Source organism: Alosa sapidissima, chromosome 9 (genome assembly GCF_018492685.1).
Source record: "Alosa sapidissima isolate fAloSap1 chromosome 9, fAloSap1.pri, whole genome shotgun sequence".
In the NCBI taxonomy this organism is placed as follows: domain Eukaryota; kingdom Metazoa; phylum Chordata; class Actinopteri; order Clupeiformes; family Clupeidae; genus Alosa; species Alosa sapidissima.
The window spans coordinates 27497777-27522356 of record NC_055965.1 but is presented as its reverse complement, the minus strand read 5'-3'; the positions used below and the strand labels follow the sequence as shown (position 1 = coordinate 27522356).

General features: G+C 40.5%; 3 protein-coding genes across 3 annotated transcripts in view; 2 read left to right on the top strand and 1 right to left on the bottom strand.

Annotated features, from left to right (window-relative positions):
* Window positions 1–24580, bottom strand: part of LOC121719390 (NACHT, LRR and PYD domains-containing protein 12-like) — a 705660-nt gene that overhangs the window by 383218 nt on the left and 297862 nt on the right. The gene's annotated exons all lie outside the window — the stretch shown is intronic.
* LOC121719376 overlaps window positions 1–24580 on the top strand; it is a 176079-nt gene that overhangs the window by 122113 nt on the left and 29386 nt on the right. Inside the window, exons 22-28 of the mRNA XM_042104889.1 lie at window positions 12752–13295; window positions 13734–14441; window positions 14880–15587; window positions 16027–16731; window positions 16927–17100; window positions 17188–17586; window positions 20239–20397. Coding sequence (XP_041960823.1) covers window positions 12752–13295; window positions 13734–14441; window positions 14880–15587; window positions 16027–16731; window positions 16927–17100; window positions 17188–17586; window positions 20239–20397 — 3397 coding nt within the window. The remainder of the gene's footprint in view (window positions 1–12751; window positions 13296–13733; window positions 14442–14879; window positions 15588–16026; window positions 16732–16926; window positions 17101–17187; window positions 17587–20238; window positions 20398–24580) is intronic.
* Window positions 2599–11093, top strand: LOC121719499 (GTPase IMAP family member 8-like). The gene is made up of 6 exons (XM_042105206.1): window positions 2599–2688; window positions 3550–3629; window positions 7119–7201; window positions 7377–8054; window positions 9819–10384; window positions 10900–11093. Exons 3-6 carry the CDS (start codon window positions 7171–7173, stop codon window positions 10921–10923), a joined length of 1299 nt encoding a protein of 432 aa, XP_041961140.1. The 5' UTR covers window positions 2599–2688; window positions 3550–3629; window positions 7119–7170; the 3' UTR covers window positions 10924–11093.

Below are 24580 nucleotides of genomic sequence, written 5' to 3'. Positions count from 1 at the left end.
GGCCACTTTGAGATGGTGGTAAACAGGTCTTGATTTCTCAACAAATTACTCTGAGCTCTCTGACTGATCAAACAACATAACTTTTGTTTATGCCATTGCAGACAGTTCAATGTCATGCGTACCATAGCATTAGTTCCTGCAGGCGCCCCTGAGTATTGGCAAGGTGCTACAACATGGTGTCTCATCAAAAAACTTTCTGCCGGCTAGTTGTATAAGTATATTAGTATATATACTTTTTTGATCCCGTGAGGGAAATTTGGTCTCTGCATTTAACCCAATCTGTGAATTAGTGAAACACAAACACAAACAGCACACAGTGAACACACAGTGAGGTGAAGCACACACTAATCCCAGCGCAGTGAGCTGCCTGCTACAACGGCGGCGCTCGGGGAGCAGTGAGGGGTTAGGTGCCTTGGGCACTTCAGCTGCGGCCCACTGGTCGGGGCTCGAACCGGCAACCCTCCGGTTACAAGTCCAGAGTGCCACGGCTGCCCACTCAATATAGTTGTGTAGGCCTATAGAGTTTATTCTAGTTAAAAATTGTTAAGTTCAGTTTGTGATTATGCAATGTGTGTTGTGTTGAACCCCACGGCTCAGCCCTGCACACTCAAACCCACAAACAGCATCACCTCGGATCAGAAGTCGAGCATGGTAGCCTACCAGTCGAGCTAAAAGCCCAGGCTGCTCTTAAGGCATTGGGATTGGGAGGGAGGTTTACAAATGTACATACTGCACAGCTACGGACCAGCTGGCTACCATTACAATTAAATCTGCAAATGATTATTTCGGAATGAGGCTATTGTAGTATAACAACTTCTGTCTATAGGGGAACATGTCCCCCTCAAAGTATATTATGATTATGGCCTTGTATCTAGTGTTGCTGTGTGTGTGTGGCTGTGTGTGTGGCTGTGTGTGTGTGTGTGTGTGTGTGTGTGTTTGGAGGGAGGGAGAGGGAGAAGTCAAATCATCATAGCATATCGACTATTACAAAAGTATGAATTTCTTATACCCAAATCTGCAGGGTTGGTAGAGTGATCTACTGTAGTAACATTGCATTACTGTGTTTGATGCTGTTACAGCATGACGGCTCTTACGTGAGTTACATAAACAACTAAGGTTCGTTACACCAGGGAGTTTTTAATCAAATTTTTTGGCTCAAGGTTGCACAATGAAAAACTTTTCACTTGGATACTTACCTTGACTGCACTCTTGGATAGCTATTGTTGTGCCTGCCCGGCTCAAGGCAAACACAACATAAAAGGGGAGACCACACGCTGCTCAAAATTAAGAAAATATTTATTAAATAAATGAACTATGTACAAAAGTCAGTGAATGAAGAGTAAAGCAAGACTGTAGTGTATGTCAGCATAGTGAGGTGAAGTGCAAAACCAAAAGAAACGAACAGGGCGCAGCCCGTCCGGCCGCAACGACAGCACCCCGCAACTCTGGAACCGGCAATCAGCGGAAGCGGAGAGAGAGCGAGAGAGAGATTGAAGCTCCCGGGACCCGCTTATATTCTGCCCTAATCGCTGGCGCAATTAGCCCACGCCATTCTGCAGAGCTCCCCCTGTAGGCCACACACAGAACAGCAGCAGAGCCAACACAGACAAAGAGCAAGAAGTGCGACAAGACCCAGCACTGACCAGCTGGGGCGTCACACTATTGACACTATAATCTAGACTGCACAGTGCACCCTAGGATATTCACCCTGACCAAAGTCAAGCATGTATGTATTATGTAAGTACGCAATATGGCAATATATGCTGGTGGATGGTATTTGAAAATTATGCTCTTGTGTTCACATTGTGTGTGCGTGTGCGCGCCCGCATATTTCAACTCAGAAGGAATGATGAGTATAGTGGTAGTGATGTTTTTATACAAGTTTTGTCATTTCAGCGATGAGTTAGAAAGAGTAGATATGGCTATGGGTAATCTGAGGACAGAACTGAAGTTGTTCTTGTGGCAGAGGAAGAGGAGAGAGTCTATGAAAAGGGGAACTGACTCCAGATCAGCTTAACCCTTAAAGGTGTAGGTTTTTGAACATTCTAAGTTCCGCAACAATTGAAGGTTCTAAAATTCTATGTTGAATTCAATGAACCCAGATATTCTTTAGAACGTTCATTTCTCAACATTCCCGTCACACCGGTGTGACGGTACTCCTTTAAGGGTTAAACAAATCAAGGAGTTGAAAACAGCCTCGGAGCCAAGAAAAATACTCTTAGATGCATCTCAAAAATCACCTCTCAACATCTCTGTTAACAACAGCAAAACAGTAAACAGGTTTGGTTAGTGTTGACTGGAACATTTTGTACATACCATGCTGTCTTGATTTGTACAGACTATGCACCTTAAATTCTTTACTTGGGAACCTCACACATTTGCCATCCCTGGGAACTTATTTCTAAAACAAGTGGAAGAACACATCCAAACAATCACAAAGATAAGATAATAAATATACTGTATAACCAGTTCCTCGTGGAGACTATATTTCCTCTGAGGGCCCTGAGACACTGATAGATTTGTGTGGTCATACTCTGTGTTGTTGTGGAACCATCCCACTTCAGTGCATCCTGCACCCTGTCCAACAGGTTTCTGCTCCTTAAAATTCCCAGCACTGAGCTGCTTTGTCACAACCCTCATTACTGACATATTATGCTTACGGACACCTATGAGAGCAGAAGAGAAAGAGTAAGTTTAACCATTGTATATGTTAAACAATATTATTTCAACAGGACGTTCAAACAAAACAGAGAACTAGCTTGCTACTTTCTCCCATTCAAGCTCTCCTTAATTCACATTTCGTCAGTTATTGGCTGGAATATGGTTTGTTATGTTTGATGGGGCAGGTTCCACAAGTTTGTTTTTATTGCCGTTTGCGGAGCCTGGGCTGTCTAGAGACTGTATTTTTTACAGTGTGTTCAGAGGACGGGCCACTAGCAGATAATGAGGAGATGTTTTCTATAGGCCTATGTGACAAAAAATGTTCTTAAGCCTAAAAATGCTTAGATCGCTTAGATCACCTTTAATCAAACCAACTTGCAGGTTTTGTAAAGAGATCGGACTCAAGTGCAGAATCATTTCAAACGTTTACTTTAACAGAAGTCAAAAAACAAATCCAACAAAGAACGGCCTGCCCTATGTGAAAAAACAGGCCCTTGGCCACAAAACTGAAGAAAGCAAAGAGCTGGCAAACCAGAACACAGTCCAAAGAGTATGTTACCTGTGAACCCCCTGCTTCGAGGCGTGTATCGAAGATATGAACCAATTTGGAGTGAAGCTTTAGGTGGTGTTAGACGACAACGAATACGATGCAAACCGTGATATTTTTCTAGTTTGATAGTTTGACCCTCTCATTTAGACGCAAGCGGAGGTTTTACTCCCTCACAAACAGTTTTTAAAAACTCCGGACTGATCGTTTTTTTGGGAAAAGCACTGTTTGCTCGTTTGCGTCTAAACAGGTACAAACGGAGATTTATGTGATGAGGCGGAGATTTTATGTCTGACTGCAACATAAAAGAGAAAGAGGAAGTGATTTGTTGCTATTTTCAGGATTCTGATTGGCTAACATGGGCTTGAGCTTCTCGTTACACTGCTACAGTATTGACATGCTCTTGACGACATATACACGGGTTAGTTTAAACGATTTTTTTTCCTGAAAACGGCACAATGTTATTTTTGATTATGGAGAGGGTGAAATTAAGTTTATGAAAATAACCGGCCATGTGTAAACATAGCCTTATATTGGAGCTTGATTTGTTTTGTGATAAATCATGTGAAGCTTCGTTTCACACACTCATGTGACTGCTTTGAAATTTAATTCAAAGCTTAAGTCCCATGTCTACTTAATTATAGTAATTTTTGTTGGATAGTCTACATATTCCGCAATTAGCAGCCTGTCCAAATATAGCATTTGATCATTATTTGTGTAGCCTAAAGTGAATAATTACTCAATATTGATTCACATTGCTTATTATCACATATGAACATCACATTAAATAGCCTAAGACTTCGAGACACGGGGAAAACTTCTACCACCGTTCCCAAAATGTTATCCCAACCAATTAAATAAATTTGCGCCTATAACGAGGGTGGGTGAAGCGTGTTCCCAAACAACTTCTTTTCCTCTGAGGGAATGTCCAATCTTCATCAATGTCATATCGTTGTAGGCTACCTTACGTTGTCTCCGTCTGTAACGTGGAACCTAATTGGCTAATTCTAGCTGGTGCCAGAAACGAGCATCCATAAAACGCCATTTTCATAAAAATGGCTGCGGCAGATAGATAGATAGATAGATAGATACTTTCTAATGAGGAGACACAGCACTCAAAGAATCTCCCATAGAAATGTATGGAGTTAGTTTGTAACACAAACATGGCAGTCGTGTACATACAGTATTCATCCCCTTCCACCGCCAAAAGTTGACATGTGAATACATTGTGCTAAACATGTGGTATGTTGTGATCTCGCAGATGGAGGTTAGTGTGTCGTGATTAGTGAAGCATTGCATTCGCGTGGTTCTACCCGAAATAGATGCCCGATAAGTGCCCGAAAAGCATTGCAATATAGCCGCCGAGTGGAGGGACCTGCCTAAAAGGACTTTGGCTGTGGTCAATTTCAAACTTTTTTGGCTAATGTAGCTAGCCTAGCATGGGCCATTGAAATAAATGGGGCGGGACATAGTCAGTTATATATAATACCTCCATGGACACAACTGGTCATTTCTGCTTTGGAAACTAGATTTAATTGGCTTTGAAAAACGCTTGTATTATACATCTATTATAGATTTTGTCCAGGGTTGGGGATAGGGAAAGATGCAATTTGATTAAAAATATATAACTGATGAGTGATGGAAAAATATTTTAATATGATGTAGCATAGAATGTCTATTTTTAAAAGATAGAAAAAATATTTATTTAAGCAATACACCCTGAGAGAAGATTTCAGAAGAGCTAAGGGGCATTGTAAGGCATGACGCGCTAGCGTATGACATTTTGCAATCACATTCACCAACAATTTTAATGAAGGAATTTGCCGTTTTTGTTACATGAAAGCGGCATACACTTGCATCAGAGCTAGTGAGAGGAGTGCGAGCGAGCGAGGAGCGGATGGAACTTTGTTGGAGTGTGGAGGCCGCTCCAATTTCGCTCTCACACCACGAGTCTGAGGCACGCACAAATCCACCCAGAATTCATGTCCTCCTAATGAAACCAAGGCTGTGAAATTTCAAAAATATTGGCCATAGTAAGTTCGTTGATGGGGATGGAGTTCGCTAATTATTTTAGAAAGGAAAGTCATAGGGCCTACAAGCGTAGCCTACTATTCCTACAAAACAACTAGATACTAACAATGTAGAGCAGTGGTCCCCAAACTTTTTCTTCCGAGGGCCAGCTCACTATGCCTGGCTCTAAGAGAGGGCCAGAGACTCGGAGTATATCAGTAACCATAAATAGCTTAGTGCTGTGAACAACAGCAGTCTACCTTAGTTGAATATTCCATTACATTTAATCAGTGGCCCCCAAACTATGGCCCGCGGGCCGGATACGGCCCCCCAAAACATGTCCGTGGTATATAGCATCCAGCCCGCACGGGAGTACAACATCATCAAACTATAACGTCCGTAATTTCCCCCGTTCATTCTCTATGGCGAGTCATAACAGTACACATGTAATACTCTTTTTGACCACTGGTGGTTGTTTTGGCGCTGTTTCACGTTTGCCATCGAAAAGGGAATGAAAGGCCTACCTGCAAACAATGTAAGAGGCCTATGCTGACTACATCAGTGCTCAAAGTATTCTAAAAGTTTATCAATGAATTGTTAATAACTAACTAACTTCTATTCAAGTCATATTTCTGGGACTTTCTGGGATAATTATTTCTATTTTTTATTCACTCGTTCAAATGTTCATACAGACTTCACAAAGTTCTCATCAGGTGAGTGAAAGTTAGAATGGTGATCATTTCAGATGTTTTTGCTAGCACTTCTCAAACTATGAGAGTTTTATGAATTTGAAATTATTTGTAGGATATTGCTTGTTCACAGCTTGAGCTGTGTATGCAAAGACACAGAATTCAGAGTTCAAAATATACTTTTGGAACACCCTGCTACTTTTGGGAATGCTAAAGTCTTTTTATTAGTATTATTTCATTTGAGCTACATTTTACACTGATATGGAATGATGGCAATATAAACACAGCTAACAATGGTATTAAATCGCAATAGGCTATGATTAAATGCAGTGGTCCCCAAACTTTTTCTTCTGAGGGCCAGCTCACTATGCCTGGCTCTAAGAGAGGGCCAGAGACTCGGAGTATATCAGTAACCATAAATAGCTTAGTGCTGTGAACAACAGCAGTCTACCTGAAAGCACATGAACACTTGCAGTGGGAGCATAATCACAGGGGCGGATATTTCTAGGTGGCATGAACGGACCATCAGAGGGAATTCTTGTTGTGAAATCAAAATTCCACTGGAGCTCCAAGCGCTTTTGTACATGCAGCCTTAAAACACTGTTTAGCCTACATAACAGCTCTTTGAGTCACTGTAGGCCTACAGTGTCATTTTTGGTACAGAGATAATTTCGATACGGGTGCTATGGGACGGGTGCTTGTGTTTCTGTAGGTATTCGCCGTCTTGATTTGAAAATGAATATTAAGTCATACACATACTTGAATTTCCCCTTGGGGATCAATAAAGTATCTATCTATCATCTATCTACATGTAAAAGGGCAAAAATAGGGCACGGGCGAAAATAGGTAACTTTCCGATTGCTCCCTTCTGTGTTAAAGGTGAAATTGCTTTCTCAATTAGCATTGACCTGTCCTCTTGGTGGTGTCACAAATAATGGCATTTATTCAACAGGAAGCTATCAGAGTAGTGCATTGTTGAAATATCAGAACAATAATGACAACCCTACTGCCAGTTCTATACTGTTGTTTAACAGGGAAATAGTTTAGTTTTGGAGTTCGATTGATCCAAATTATAGTAAATGTCCAATCTCAGAGGCCAGAATATTGTTGGTAGTGTAGTGTTTAAGGGGTCAATCCAAAGAAATGATTGCTTTCATCCTCCTGAGTCCAGTCATGTTTGAAACATAAAGTAACTGATATGTTTCTGATAGAATGAAAGTCTGATGCTGATGTTGAAAGTCCAGTGAAGCCGAAGCAAGAAAGATGGCAGCTGAAGGACCACAGGCCTCCAGAGGTGAGCATATCATCCTCTCTGTTATCTTTAATGTGATATATAATGATATTATACTACATTATATGACAAATATATCATGATTATGATTATTTGCTGAAAACTACAAACATCATTGAGAAGTGTTTGGAAAGTTCAACTGTTCATGAGTGATCAGACTGTGTTGTCTCATGATCAGGTGATATCTCCAATCTAATAGACTTGAGGATTGTGCTGCTGGGGAACAGAGACGCTTGGAGGAGTTCAGCAGGAAACACCATCCTGGGCAGAGAAGAGTTTGACCCTGATGTGAGAACACTGCAGTGTGTGAAGAGACAGGGAGAGGTAGCAGGGAGACAGGTCACTGTGGTGGACACTCCAGGATGGAAGGATTATAGTGAATGTTATTATAAGGACTCTCCTAATCTCCTTAAACAGGAGATTGTTCTCAGTGTGACTCTGTGTCCTCCAGGACCTCATGCATTTCTGTTGGTCATCCATGAGAACATGACCTTCACAGAGGCAGAGAGAAAAGCCACATCAAACCACCTGAGTCTTCTGGGCCATGGAGCCTGGAAACACTCTCTAGTTCTGTTCATTCAGGAGACTCCTGCAGAAGAGAAAGCCTTTGAGGTTAAAGGGAAAATGCTCCAGCAGCTTGTAGAGAATTGTGGGAAAAGATATCATGTCCTCAACATCAAGAACAGGGATAAAATGCAAGTCACAGAGCTGCTGGAGAAGATAGACAAGATGGTGGCCACGAATAGCAACAGTCATTATGAGATGGACAGACAGAGACTGGAGGAAGTAGAAGAGAAGAGAAGAAAAGACAAAGAAAAGGGAACACGAACAGCAATATCTAACCGATTATTAACAGGTAATTTGTATCCAGTTGAACTCATGTAGTGTTCTGTAGTTCTGCCAACATTTAAATGGTTTACATTGGTTAATGCAGTGGAAATGTTTTGAATGATCCATTTATTGCTTGGATAAGTAGATAGATTGACGGTTGTACGTGTGCTGGTGAACGTTTGCAGAGTCATTCCGTCTCCTTTCACCCAATGCCTCCCACCTGACCATCTCAGAATTTCCTTAAACAATTCTGGTAAAAAGATACACTTCTTAATATGACAAATCCAAAATATTAAGTCTCTACTGTTAATAGTTTTCTCATTAAAAAATATTGAATGAGGGGTATCAGGGGCATTTTTTGGCATTATATTCTGAAAAGCCATTTTAAACAGCAATATCTGGAAAACTCTCACATGTAGCCTTCAAATTTTCTACAGTCATTATCTGTTACTAATATCATCCAGACATGGAATGTCAGGTGTGTAGCTCAAGAATAACCTAGAATGGTAGCTACTTCTTCAAAAATAAAATAAAATAGCATATTTGAGGAGTTGTTGAGCCCCCAGTTTTTCAGGTAGAAGACTTAGATTTTACAGTAAGCATCTCTGGTACCAGGTTAAACACTGTACTCTCTTAGATCAGACATTAAGGCTCAAAAATGTGTATTTTATGTGTATTTTTCCCATGTATGACAACGTCTTCCTTAGAGACAATCATTGAAAAGAATGTGTTTCAATTAGCACATGCACAAAATTGTTGAGTTGGTAGCTTTACTCAAACTATATTAGTTTTTTCTGATTGCTTAAGCACATTTTTTGTAACTATGGCTTTTTTGTTTACAAAACTCTACACACAAATAGGAAAACCTTTCACCCAATCAGCATAACATTGTAGTTCTCTTGCAAAAGCTAGCACACCTTGCTTAACTCTTCACACCTTCGTAAAAATGATGTTTTCGTATCAAACAGTAAACACAAGCTATCACAATAGTAAGCACACAATGTGCCAACTACACACTGATGGTCTGAATAAAAAACACATCTGGCTTTTGCTTTCTCTGTGCACAAGGTAGACTATGTCAGTTTGAGGTCATACTTTTGTCATAGTTCTGTAAACATACAGGGGATCCAAACTTCAAGTATTGGTATTTATTTACACATCAAAACAAACACAAGTGTGTTTTTCCAAGTCAAAACACAAAATAGCATTTCACTGAGACAAAACAAATCAGTCTACATCGGGTCGTCTCTCAAAATTCTGTCTACATCAGTCTACATGTGGGGATATTGTCGTGTCAGGCCTGGATACGGCATTCCAGAATATATTTTCCCCGGTGCCTTGGACTAGGACATTGCATGTGATGTAGACGAAATTTTGAGAGAGACGACCCGATGTAGACTGATTTAATGATTGCTGGCAGTGTTTTACCTGCCCTATGAGTACACTACAGTAAAAACTCAGTGTATTTTGTTTATTTATTTCGTATTTGTTAGGTTTGATTGATTCATGGTTGATCTTGGTAGATATGTAAGAGTCAATATTTCACGGGAGGGGGCAGCGCCCTCTATTGACCAGCCGCCACTGCCTTTTATTAGAATTTTTCCAGGAAATTCAGGTGGGAAGATTTTCAGAATTTAGATGAAAGGAGATGGAATGACTCTGCATTCTTTTTCACTGAACTATCATCCCTGCTAAAACTCGGCATTGTTCTGCCGCCCCATGTTTAAATGCTCCATTTTAAGTTTGTCCCATTTTTAAATGCTACAACTACATGTGTTCACTCTATTAGGAACATCATCACCCCTATCAGAGTTGAGAGTTGTGCTGCTGGGATTTAAAGATGCTGGGAAGAGTTCATCAGGAAACACTATCCTGGGCAGAGAGGAGTTTCAGCCTGGACAGAGATCTGCTGTTTGTGTGAAGAGACAGGGAGATGTAGCTGGCAGGCAGGTCACTGTGGTGGAGGCACCTGGATGGTGGAGTCATTATTCTAAGGAGTGGAGCCCTGAAATGACCAAAAGAGCAATTCAACTTAGTCCAGGTTTGTGTGGCCAGGGGCCACATGTGTTCCTTTTGATCACACGAGCAGACATCTTATTCACTGAAGCACAGAGAATTTCAGCCAGGCAACACCTTGAGCTTCTCAGTGAGAGAGTGTGGAGATACACCATATTGCTATTCACCCATGGAGACTGGCTGGGAGACACACCCATAGAGCAGCACATTGAGAGTGAAGGAGATGCCCTGAAATGGCTCACTGAGAAATGTGGGAACAGATATCATGTCCTCAACAATCACAACAGCACTGATGGAAGGCAGGCGACGGAGCTGCTGGAGAAGATTGAAGACATGGTGGCAGGAAATGGCTGCTCTCATTTTAAGATGGACAGAGGTCTTTTGAGAGACTTAGAAGAGAGAGAAAAGATAGAAAGAAGCAGAGCAGAAGAGAGAATGATAAAGGTGAAGAAACAAAGACATGATCTCAGGTCAACACAGGGTGAGTAGGATGGATGGATATACTATAAAAAAAGTATTTTCCCCCTTTTTGCTTTTATAAATAGAACATTGAACTTTGACATTAGAGAGTTTTTTTTTTTTATTAATTGAAAAAAGCCTATAGCAAATTGGCCAATTCAATTTATAAAAGCAAAAAAAGGAAAAATATTCATGGAGGGGTTAATACTTGTTATACAGTAGGCACTGTATCTGAATCTATGCTTTTAGAAAACATGGAGAGCAATTAAATGTTATCGCATATAGTATAATGTTGATCTGCATTTATTTACTTAATTATTGAATAATTGCATCAGGATAGTAGAAACAAAAATAATACCAAAAACAGTTCAGTATGTTTGTGCCTACTTTTACAGGTCAAATACATCAGTCATCTCTGAGGATTATTTTGCTGGGGTCGAAGAACTATGGGAAGTCTTCAACAGGGAACACCATCCTGGGTGAAGATGTGTTTGAGTTGCGCACTATATCAAAGTGTGAGAAGAGAGAGGGGGAGGTGGCAGGGAGGCAGGTCACTGTGGTCGACACTCCAGGGTGGGAGCTACACAGCATGGATAATCCTCCTGTTTTTCTGAAGCAGGAAACTTTAATGAGTGTGTCGTTGTGTGATCCTGGACCCCATGTTTTTTTATTGATTGTAGCTCTAGACACAGCTGTGACTTCTCAAGTCAGACTACAACTGCAAAAATATCTGACACTGTTTAGTAAGGCTATCTGGAGTCACACCATGGTGCTGTTTGACTTTGGAGACTGGCTGGGAGACACACTCATTGAGCAGCACATTGAGAGTGAGGGACGGGATCTTTGCTGGCTCATTGAGCAATGTGGGAACAGATATCATGTATTCAACAATGAAAAAAAGGATGATAAAGATCAGGTCACAGAGCTTCTGGCGAAAATTGAAGAAATGTTAGCAGGAAACAGTGGACATCACTATGAGACGGACAGAAAGAGAATGGAGGAAGTGAAGGAGAGGAGGGAGAAAGAAGAAGAGAGAGCAACAGAGAGACTGATGAAGGTGGAGAAGCAAAGACAACACCTGCAGTCGCTGAAGCGTGAGTTTGTCACATTGATGTGTTTTGTAATAAAAAAAAGAGTTTGTCTAGTTGTTTTTAAAGGTCCCATGTGTAAGAAGTTCTCCCATCTAGTGTTTAGGGATTATATTGCAACCTAATAGAACTACGGTAGCCGTCGTATATCAAAAATATAACGCGTTGAGACGAATTGTCGCAGAAGGAGTTGCAGCAGTGTGAATTAAATGGTGCACGTCGTTGCCAGCTGTTGCAAGCCGTCGCGAAGCATTTAACGTTACCATATCTATTCTGGTCGCACCTCATCTCGTTGTGAATCTACTTAGATGATGGCCCTAGTTCCGGACTCATAAATAGGCGTGTCAAAACATAAGCGTTTCTCTTTTGTCATTGCTTGTGTGTGATGCCAACGAAGCACACTTTCGGACATGGAATAAATCATTTAATTTTGCCTGTTAACCGAGCTAGTTAGCTAACGTTAGCACAGTAAACTGAACGTGAATGGGAATGGCTAGTGATGTTCCCTAGCTAGGAAGCAGGACTTGTACATTGTTGCAAACTAACCTGAAATAACATACATTCAGCAACTTTGTGGTAGTCTGCTAGTTCTAGCAAAACTATGGTAGGTTAGTTTATCAACTGTCTCTGGTCTAGAGCCTTTGAACATGTGGTTGTGCACAAGAGCTTTGACAGACAAAACAAAGTTATTTTTTCTCTTTATTTGTTTCGTTGGAAAATGCCAATGTCAGAATGTTAGGAAGACATGTAGCTTGTAGAAAATGGGTTCATAACTTACATCGCTTAATGTAGGGAAACTCAGCAGATGAATCCAAGAAAGTTTTTCTTTGCATGCCAAAGACGGCGCTGTATTTCACAAATGTCCCTAGCGTTATTTTAAAATGGCACACATAGATAGAGCGTTTATTCTATGGTTTATTCACCTTATTCCCATATTCCGCGCACAAACATTGCTATTGCTATTACAATAGCTGTAATTTCTGTATTTTATTTTACAGAAAATACATGCCCCCTTTCAGAGTTCAGAGTTGTGCTGCTGGGATACAGAACATCTGGCAAGAGTTCATCAGGAAACACCATCCTGGGCAGAGAGGAGTTTGACCTGAAGAGAAGAACAGCTCAGTGTGTGAAGAGACAGGGAGAAGTAACAGGCAGACAGGTCACTGTAGTTGAGGCTCCAGGATGGTGGATTAATTTCAACCTCAAAACCTGTCTTGAGCTCACTAAACAGGAGATTGTGTTCAGTGTGTCTCTGTGTCCTCCAGGACCTCACATTTTCTTACTGATTGTAAAAATAGCCGAAGCGTCAACACAGGATTACATTAGAAACATCCAAGAACATGTGGAGATTCTCAGTGACAGAGTCTGGTGTCACACCATGGTGCTGTTTACCCGTGGAGACTGGCTGGGAAATGCAACCATTGAGCAGTACATTGAGAGTGAAGAACACCTCAGATATCTGGTAGAGAAATGTGGGAACAGATATCATGTTCTCAACAATGAGGACATAGGTGACAGAACACAGATCACAGAGCTGATGGAGAAGATGGAGGAAATTATCTCTGGAAACGGAGGCCGTCACTATGAGATGGACAGAGAGAGACTCCAGGAAGTGAAGGAGAGGAGGGAGAAAGAAGAAGAGAGAGCAACAGAGAGACTGATGAAGGTGGAGAGGCAAAGAAAACACCTGCAGTCGCTGAAGCGTGAGTTTGTCTCATTGATGTGTTTTGTAATAAAAAATAAAAGTTTGTTTATTTTTTTAACTGCCATAAATTGGGTAATATGTGAATTCAGTTAAATAAAAGGACTTGGTTGTATGAAACATTTACCCAAATATATATCAGTAGAATGCATTAGACACACCGTAAAATGTTCTTCATCAAAGTAGAATGAACAATGCATGTAATAAAAAGAAACGGTAACACTTTACTTGACGGTATCTATATAAACAAAAACTACATGACAAAAACTGAATGACACTTGACAGAAGCGACTGACATAAGCGTTATGTTATGTCATAAACATTTATGACTTGTTTCTAATATTTATGATAGTGTCATGTTACTCTTATGTAGATACCATCAAGTAAAGTGTAACCAAAGAAACATCTACAATAGTTGTCATTTCTGTATTTTATACAGCAGGACATGCATCCCCCCAGTCAGAGTTCAGAGTTGTGCTGCTGGGATACAGAACATCTGGCAAGAGTTCATCAGGAAACACCATCCTGGGCAGAGAGGAGTTTGACCTGAAGAGAAGAACAGCTCAGTGTGTGAAGAGACAGGGAGAAGTAGCAGGCAGACAGGTCACTGTAGTCAAGGCTCCAGGATGGTGGAAGAATGTCAACCTCATAAACACTCCTGAGCTCACTAAACAGGAGATTGTGCTCAGTGTGTCTCTGTGTCCTCCAGGACCTCACATTCTCTTACTGCTAGTACAATTAGCTCAATCTATCGCGCAGGATGACATTAGAAACATCCAAGAACATGTGGAGATTCTCAGTGACAGAGTCTGGTGTCACACCATGGTGCTGTTTACCCGTGGAGACTGGCTGGGAAACGTAACCATTGAGCAGTACATTGAGAGTGAAGAACACCTCAGATATCTGGTAGAGAAATGTGGGAACAGATATCATGTTCTCAACAATGAGGACATAGGTGACAGAACACAGATCACAGAGCTGATGGAGAAGATGGAGGAAATTATCTCTGGAAACGGAGGCCGTCACTATGAGATGGACAGAAAGAGACTGGAGGAAGTGAAGGAGAGGAGGGAGAAAGAAGAAGAGAGAGCAACAGAGAGACTGATGAAGGTGGAGAAGCAAAGACAACACCTGCAGTCGCTGAAGCGTGAGTTTGTCTCATTGATGTGTTTTGTAATAAAAAATAAAAGTTTGTCTATTTTTTTAACTGCCATAAATTGGGTAATATGTGAATTCAGTTAAATAAAAGGACTTGGTTGTATGAAAGATTTACCCAAATATATATCAGTAGAATGCATTAGACGCACCGTAAAATGTTCTTCATCAAAGTAGAATGAACAATGCATGTAATAAAAAGAAACGGTAACACTTTACTTGACGGTATCTATATAAACAAAAACTACATGACAAAAACTGAATGACACTTGACAGAAGCGACTGACATAAGCGTTATGTTATGTCATAAACATTTATGACTTGTTTCTAATATTCATGACAGTGTCATGTTACTCTTATGTAGATACCATCAAGTAAAGTGTAACCAAAGAAACATCTACAGTAATTGTCATTTCTGTATTTTATACAGCAGGACATGCATCCCCCCAGTCAGAGTTCAGAGTTGTGCTGCTGGGATACAGAACATCTGGCAAGAGTTCATCAGGAAACACCATCCTGGGCAGAGAGGAGTTTGACCTGAAGAGAAGAACAGCTCAGTGTGTGAAGAGACAGGGAGAAGTAGCAGGCAGACAGGTCACTATAGTCAAGGCTCCAGGATGGTGGAAGAATGTCAACCTCATAAACACTCCTGAGCTCACTAAACAGGAGATTGTGCTCAGTGTGTCTCTGTGTCCTCCAGGACCTCACATTCTCTTACTGCTAGTACAAGTAGCTCAATCTATCGCGCAGGATGACATTAGAAACATCCAAGAACATGTGGAGATTCTCAGTGACAGAGTCTGGTGTCACACCATGGTGCTGTTTACCCGTGGAGACTGGCTGGGAAACGTAACCATTGAGCAGTACATTGAGAGTGAAGAACACCTCAGATATCTGGTAGAGAAATGTGGGAACAGATATCATGTTCTCAACAATGAGGACAAAGGTGACAGAACACAGATCACAGAGCTGATGGAGAAGATGGAGGAAATTATCTCTGGAAACGGAGGCCGTCACTATGAGATGGACAGAAAGAGACTGGAGGAAGTGAAGGAGAGGAGGGAGAAAGAAGAAGAGAGAGCAACAGAGAGACTGATGAAGGTGGAGAAGCAAAGACAACACCTGCAGTCGCTGAAGCGTGAGTTTGTCTCATTGATGTGTTTTGTAATAAAAAATAAAAGTTTGTCTATTTTTTTAACTGCCATAAATTGGGTAATATGTGAATTCAGTTAAATGAAAGGACTTGGTTGTATGAAACATTTACCCAATATATATATCAGTAGAATGCATTAGACACACCGTAAAATGTTCTTCATCAAAGTAGAATGAACAATGCATGTAATAAAAAGAAACAGTAACACTTTACTTGACGGTATCTATATAAACAAAAACTACATGACAAAAACTGAATGACACTTGACAGAAGCGACTGACATAAGCGTTATGTTATGTCATAAACATTTATGACTTGTTTCTAATATTTATGATAGTGTCATGTTACTCTTATGTAGATACCATCAAGTAAAGTGTAACCAAAGAAACATCTACAATAGTTGTCATTTCTGTATTTTATACAGCAGGACATGCATCCCCCCAGTCAGAGTTCAGAGTTGTGCTGCTGGGACAAAGAACATCTGGCAAGAGTTCATCAGGAAACACCATCCTGGGCAGAGAGGAGTTTGACCTGAAGAGAAGAACAGCTCAGTGTGTGAAGAGACAGGGAGAAGTAGCAGGCAGACAGGTCACTATAGTCAAGGCTCCAGGATGGTGGAAGAATGTCAACCTCATAAACACTCCTGAGCTCACTAAACAGGAGATTGTGCTCAGTGTGTCTCTGTGTCCTCCAGGACCTCACATTCTCTTACTGCTAGTACAATTAGCTCAATCTATCGCGCAGGATGACATTAGAAACATCCAAGAACATGTGGAGATTCTCAGTGACAGAGTCTGGTGTCACACCATGGTGCTGTTTACCTGTGGAGACTGGCTGGGAAACACAACCATTGAGCAGTACATTGAGAGTGAAGAACACCTCAGATATCTGGTAGAGAAATGTGGGAACAGATATCATGTCCTCAATAATCAGAACAGAGATGACAAGCAGGTCACACAGCTGCTGGAGAAGATTGAGGAGATGGTAGCAGGAAATGGTGGACGTCACTTTGAGGTTGACAAAACTCTTCTACAGGAAGTGGAGAACAAGAGGAGACGTCTCACTACAAGAGCGGAGGACAGAGAGACAAGAGCTTACAAACAGGAGGTTATGTTTAAATATGTCATGGGTGAGTGTTTTTTTAGACAAATCAAGAGACATGATTAGCTATTTGTTAGAATTAATGATGGAGATGCAGGGATCAAGTAATATGAAATTGGAGTACAATGGAGCAAAACATTATTTGGTGATATTCACAGTGTGTGTGTCTGTGTGTTTGTGTGCGTGTGTGTGTTAATTATAATTTAATCAATTGTTTTTACAGGTGAACTACAGCCTCTCTGTGGGATAAAGGTGATGCTCCTGCAGTATGTTGAGGAGTTCACTTCCGAACGAAACACAGACCGTGACAGAGGAGAGATGGCAGAAGGAGTCACTCTTCAGTGTGCGGAGGAAATCAGGGGAGGTCGAGAGATCACTATAGTTACGATGACACCAAGTAAGAGAAGTCTAGAAGAGACTAAAGCAAAGTTGGTGTCTCTGTGTGATCCTGGTCCACATGCTTTAGTGCTGAGCATTGACACAGATCTTCACTTCACTGAGAGAAGAAGGAGACAATTCCAGACACATCTGGGGCTTCTGGGGGACAGAGTTTGGGATCACGCCATAGTGATGTTTGACTCCTCTGATGACCTGTCAGTGGACAGGAACATTGAGGAGTACATTGAGAGTGAAGGAGAGGCCCTGCAGTGGCTGGTTGAGAAATGTGGGAACAGATATGTTCACTGGACAGGTGAGGAGAGCAGGCCAGGTGTACTGAAGAAGGTTTATGAGTTAGTGGTTCTCAATGGAGGAAGCCATTTCCAGTATGAGGAAGGGAGGACAAATGAGACCACAGCAGCAGACTGGAAGATGGAGGTGCAGCAGTTGGAGGAACAGATGGAAGAGATTGAGCTGGCAAAGAGCAAGGACACTGCCCCCGATAGTAAGTGTAAATATGTTATGAACATGATGTTTGACTCAGAGCAAACATAGTCCACTCCCGACTAAGTGGCAGAAGTACTTTCCTCCATCATTGAACATGGCAGGTCTGACATTCGTTCAGTTAGAAGTAATGTACTAAAAAATAAAAATAATAAATAAATAAAAATATAAAATAAAAATAATAAATAAATAAAAATAAATAAATTAGTATTTGTATATAGGTGTTTTCACTAGTGTTGGTTCACTAGAACAGTGGTTCTCAACCTTTTTTCAGTGATGTACCCCCTGTGAAATATTTTTTCAGCCAAGTACCCCCTAACCAGCACAAAGCATTTTTAGTTGAGAAAAAAGACTTAAAACAGAGCACTGTGCCATCAGAATTACCGCTTCAACCACGACTCCATCGTTTGAGTTTTGACAGTGATTGACAGGTGATGGTGGGTGGCATGTGACAGGTTGGGTTGAACCATCCTGGTATAGGGGGGACTCTGGGTTTTTAGGATAATGAAATTGAATAGCCTACTGAAATATAAAATTCATTTTATGAACTTATATTTTCCTGAAATATTTATTAAATAATTGTTTTAAGTATTTTAAAAGCATTTTTTAAGTAATTTTGCATGGATTCTACTTTTTAAATATATGTATATTTTAAAATCTCACATACCCCCTGGAGTGCCTTCACGTACCCCCATTTGAGAACCACTGCACTAGAAGTACAAATAATATTAGATAGTTCAGTTCAATAAAGTTATAGAAATATTACAGTATACAGCAGCTGGAGGACCTGAATGAGGAGAATGAGCTGGTGAAGAGCATCGAGCCTCCCCTCATGGGTCAGTTGTGGTTTTGGTTTATGAGGACAGTGAGCTTAAAGGAACCGTATGTAAGATTGTGGCCAAAACTATTACAATCACTTGCACCATACTGGTGCAATCACTTTCAAATTACTGTAGAGCGGTGTATCCCCTCCCCCTCCCCCCTGACTGACAGAGCTGGCAACCCGGATGCCGAAACACTACTGACTTTGTGATTAGTAAGTAGGTGGAGGGTGGCGCATCAGGCCAAAACACAACATGACACCATCAACATCAATTGAGGGCTGCAACTTCACTTTTTAAATGACAATATCCTGGCCGGACTACTGCAGTGTTTCCTCTAGGATTTTTTTAAGCAGTGGGGGCAGGCCTGTCCGAACCCACCCCCCCCCGTCACCCCGTCCCACGGAACTGACAACTGACACTTCGCTGCAACACAAACAATTATATGTATTCACTAGGGCTGTCAAAATAACTGATTAATTTCGATTAATTAATTTGAGAAGAAATAACTGATTAAAAAAATTAGTGCAGATAAATCGATTCCGTATAACCTTTGACCCCGAGCCGTTCTAGTCAGTAAAAATTAGACTGTAAAATGAAGGAGAGAGAAGAAAATGTGCTGCCTGGATCATTGATTGGAACATTTACTTTTAAAAAACGGCCTGATGGTGTTGATAAAAAATAAAGTGTTGAAAATAGTCCTCTGCAATGTCTGCAGCAAGGAATTTGCATATCACCGGAGTTCATCAACTCTATAGTTGCACATCAATGCAAAGAAATAAGTGAGAATCAAGTCCAGTTGGAGTGCTACCAGGAGCTTTGTAAAAACTTTGTAAAGATGGTGCTCTTTGGTGACAGGCTTAGTTCATTTTAGAAAAGTTGTAGAATACCAAGGCACTCATCTTCTTTGTAGTTAAAATGCCTTTATTTTAATGGGCACAACATAATTAAAACACTTCGACGCGTTTCGGCATGAAGCCGTAATTAATTTGAATATTTTAATTGATTGACAGCCCTAGTATTTACCTCTATTCACACACAATGAGGCATTATTTTCAGTTGTGATTGAGCTGTATATTTGGAGAATCTACAACAGGTCTGCACAATGAATTTTGAAAGGCAACTGTGCCTATTGTGCGTCTGCCCCATTTCTGATACCGTGGGGGAAGACAATTAAACCGTGGGGGGCCGCCACTACCAAATCAACATAGAGGAAACACTGCTACTGTTGTCAGTGATATTATTTAAAATGAACATGATTTCTTAATGTCTAGTGACATATCAGGGCCATTTTATGATTAATTGAAATACATTTCTTACATATGGTTCCTTTAACATGAACAGTTAGTTAGGCAACCACATTAAGACTAGTGGCAATTCCCCTGTGTATTTTGAGATGATTCTTTTTTGTGGTATCAAGTAACTTTAGAGTATAAGTATAAGTATTTATACTCTTTTGATCTTGTGATGGAAATTTGGCCTCTGTTAAACATGTTAAACTCAAATGTACAAATGTATGATTTTGCATGATTGAGCCTTTGGGACCGAAATTCCCAGCTACTGACATAACTTTAGGACTAACATGGCGGGCCCCTAATTGCATTGCCCTGTTCTAGATAGATAGATAGATAGATAGATAGATAGATAGATAGATACTTTATTGATCCCCAACTTGCTAATTGCATTGCCCTGTTCTAAACCACTCTAATACAATTGAATACAACTACAACAAATACATACATATAAAGTCATGTTTATTGTTGAATGTGTGGTATTAAATGACAATGCAATGCTGAATTTTGTTTCTGGAAAAATGTGTGTTTTTCTTTCAGTGACAGGTGATGATAAATCTGAAAAAACCTCTGGTTACGGGACATTCATCTCAGACACAGCATCTGAAGCCCCATCAGATCAACACTCTCTGATGTCAGGAGGTACCAGCTCTGGGATTGGCTCTTTAACATCTGGAAGACTGGGATGTCACAAAAAGTGTGAGGATCTTAACAATTTAATATAAATATAAATTTATAAATATATATAAATATATATAAATTAATATACTTAAGCAAAAAAATATATCCAATAATGACATTTATTGAGTCTTTAGATCATCTCAGCCAAATGTATGAACAAATGTGCACGTTTGCTTATTGTTTTCCATATACAGTACCCTCAAGAATTGTTGCCACCTTTGGTAAAGTTGACTAAAAACAGGTGCCAGAAATTCTGGAAGGTATTTTGGAGTGCCTCAATATAGGGCCTCATGTCTGACTCCCATGTTTAGTGGTGATACATTATCAAATTAAGCAAGTTATGTCAACATTTCCTGGTTGCCATCTTTGACATTGAATGCAATCGCAGAACAGGAAATAACAGCGTGTTATGATCACTGAGCTGACTAAACTTCTCCGGACCTGATTCAAAATATGCTGAAAAAATTCACTCTCTCTCTCTCACACACACATACACACACACACACACACACACAGCTCAGAGCAGCCATGCGTACCTCTATCCGTATTCCATCTCTCTGTTATACACATAGCCTGCTACAGCATAAATGCATAAAGACCTAACAGCCATCAATTTGCCTTATAGCTTAATATTGAAAGCCAAGTCTGGCATCAAGAGTAAATCAAATGGACAAAACACTACACTAAGACGAGTGCAGGTGAGGAGTGTTGGTGCTGAACTCATCCTTCCCCCCCGCTTGTGCCTGAAGCACCAACTGAAAACACTGTACATGAAAAACACTGCCTATTTCCATTTCATCAATGTGCTGCTCTCACTTAAACAACAGCACCATGTCCAAAACTGTTAAATGTTAACTGTAACCTACATTACACACATTTACAATAAAGCAAGTATCACCTACTACGTCCTTGAATATGTCCACAAATATAACCAAAACAATGTTTGTTTTTGTTTTTATTTTTTATTTTTATCTATTTTATTTGTATCTATTTTATTTATTCATTTTGGTTAATGATTGCACATTGAATATGGAATAATATTAAAAGGAAGATTTTGGGGCCGAAGGCTAGGTTGAGGAGACTTGGAGGGCCATCTGGACAGGATATGATGTCATAGACATCTGACTTTCGCCTACAAAAAGGATAAAGGTGGTATCCTTGTGCAAAGAAGAGCTTTTGGGTCCCTTTTTGTAGGTGATCCCTACCCAGTTTTAGAAAACCTCCAATCCAACATACTTTATACAGTACCATGGGATCCCATGAATCAGCTGTGTCTGATTTTTTCACATGAAGGTATCACTGGTCTGGCTACAGGTATAACTCCATACTGACAAACATATTGACTTCCACACCATGGTCTCAGATTTTTGCTAATCTTTTGTCCAATATGTCTATTGTGTCCTATAGACAAACATTTCAGCCAGTTATCTGATTTAATTTCCTGTTATGCCTTTTCAAGCATGAAGGAAAAATTCATGGCAATGAATCTGTATTTCATATTCTACCTACATGAAAGCATTTATTTTATTTTAGAAACGGGCAGAAATGGGACTGTGGATTAGGTTGATACATTTTTAATATCTCAATGTAATTCAGTCACAAAAAGGAAACCATGTCTTTTGTATTATTTTCACAGTTAACAAAGTCCCAGAGCTATCAAATGTATGTGGGCCTAACGTCATTGGGGAAGATTCTTCAGAAGACACTTTTCTGGACCAAGATGTTTTGGATTCTGTAGACAATCCTGACTGGAGGAGAGACATGAGAGAACTGTCTGATAATATGGCTGAGTATGAAGATTTAGATTTACATTTAAATTGATTTTATGATCTTAATGAATCCATGCTTGTTTACAGGCACTGAATTACTCCGATTCAGCCATAGTTTGTTTGGTTTTGTTAATTTAATTTTTTGTGGCCCCAATACCTTAACAATGTTTCAGCCACCATGTCAGTTTGTAATTAAAATCTCCACTCTTTAAGGTTGGACATTTCATCAGGCAACATTTTGTGTCAGTATTTCAAACAAACAAACTGCTGCAAATCCTGTGAAGATGTTGAAGACACCTCACACTGGATCCTGATGGAACCCTGTGTTTCCATGGAAACAGGAGTCCCAGTGTATAAACACAGCTCTCCACCAGGAAGTTTTGAGTGCACAGCTTCTGGTTTGCGCTGGGTGTGTGCGGTTGAAGTCTCTCTACAGTATCACTTTAGTGACCCCAATGTATTCAGAGCAGAGCTTGCCATGTTGCAGTATGAGCCAATTGGTCCCTTGATGGACATCAAAGTGCTCTCAGGTGAACTGTTGGAGGCTCATCTGCCCCATTTTGCCTGTCTGGAAGGTTCAGACTCCTCTTTTAGAGAGGCTGTAAGAGTTCTGCGTGGGGTTGACAGCAGTGTAACTCTAGAGAAATGTGAGCTGACCCGCTTCCACGCAAAGCTCCTCAAGCCCTCCTTCTCACTGACAGAAGTCCTGGTGAAATTTGGAATCCCAATGAAAGCCCATCTGGATGTGTTAATCTACCGGACCAGAGTGACGCCCCTGGTTCTACTCACATACGTTGTGCCGAGGGATGCTTCCATGATTCAGGCTGTTGAAGAGGATTTACGAGAGACACAAGATGCTAAGAAGATCAAAACGCATCGACCGGATATGTCCATTTGGATGCACACAAAGTTTAGCCTGAAGTCATCTGCCAGCCATGCTAGAAGTTCCCCACCAGAGATCACCCTAAAATACATCAGACCTCCTGACCTATTCCGGGTGGTCGTTGATAAAGCAGATGACTGTTTTGATTTGGAGCTGATCAGTGAAGGGCAGTCCATATGGAAAGCTACACTGGAAAGCTTTGAATTTGGTGAGACTGGAGAAATGGCATGCAGTCATGAAATGCCCTCAGCAGCATCCAGACGTTGCCAAGTCATGACCCACAGAGAGGTGGCTTACACAAGCAGAGCTGCCAGGACTGATGAGGAAGAAGGGAAAATGGCCTCCATGTCAAACAAAGGTAAATAATCCAATGCTGACCTTTAAGAAAAACAATTATGTACAGAATAAAACATTTGAAAGATATTTTAAACCTAGAAGTTTGTTCTTGTTTTGCATTGAACATGATTTGGATTCAGGTAACTACAAAATCTTACTGCGGTAGAGCATAGCAACAGTAGCAGCTAATGTCAAAAGTCAAAATCTTATGTTAATGATCTCGTTCTAGATCGACTGTTCATGATTCGTCCTGATCTCATCAAGAAAACATCGGGAGCTCTACTCCGAGATCTGTTGGATGAACTTCAAGCTCCGCCTCGTGTGATAAGCAGCAGGGAGGCAGAAGACGTCCTGCAGAGGACCAGCGTGCTGCAGGACCAGGTGACCTCCCTCATCGACATGGTGCTTAAAAAGGGGGACGGAGCATGTGGCATCATGCTCTCCCTCCTTAAAGAACTGGACAGCTACCTTTATCAAGACCTCGGCCTGTAAAAACAAAGTTTGTAGCGCATGGTCTCCCTGCAGGTGAGAGAGGAGGCTGCATCATATCATGACTTCACTGTACAGACAGTATGACAACTCAGAAAGAGATCAAAAGATGGATATATGTTTAATGTATGACCAATATGTTCATCACATAACTCTGATACTTTATGATAAATTGTTATTGAAAAGACATTTTTCGCTTTCCAGTTGTCACTGTTGATTTATTTTTATAACCTATTAGGGCTTCTACTAGCTCTTGGATTAGATGCATTTGTAGCATTTTGAACAATATTTACGTGTATTCTATGATCTAGGTCTATAATTTATGGTTATGTATGTAATCTACTGTATATAATCTATGTTTTTTTCTCAGTTAATGCTGGATAGGTTATTTCACAATTTTACGTAGATGTTAACTGATGCATTATAATGTATCTTAACAACCAAAAAAATGAATAAAGTTGGGCGCTTGTGAGCCTTTCAAAAGAATTGGGATCAAAGTTGTTCTCTTTGAAGGATTGGTCTGGGTCATCTACTGACCTGCACCGATTTGGTCCAAATGCTTCTCAGACCAAGCCTCACAACAATGTCGTTTTGAAAGCTTGTATGTGACAACCAATCAAAATCAGCAAAAATGTGAACAATGCTTTTGGAAGTGATGGTAAATGTCAGCTGTTCTTTAGTTGTCATAGAGCTTGATGTGAGTGTTTACAGTCACACCCGTGGC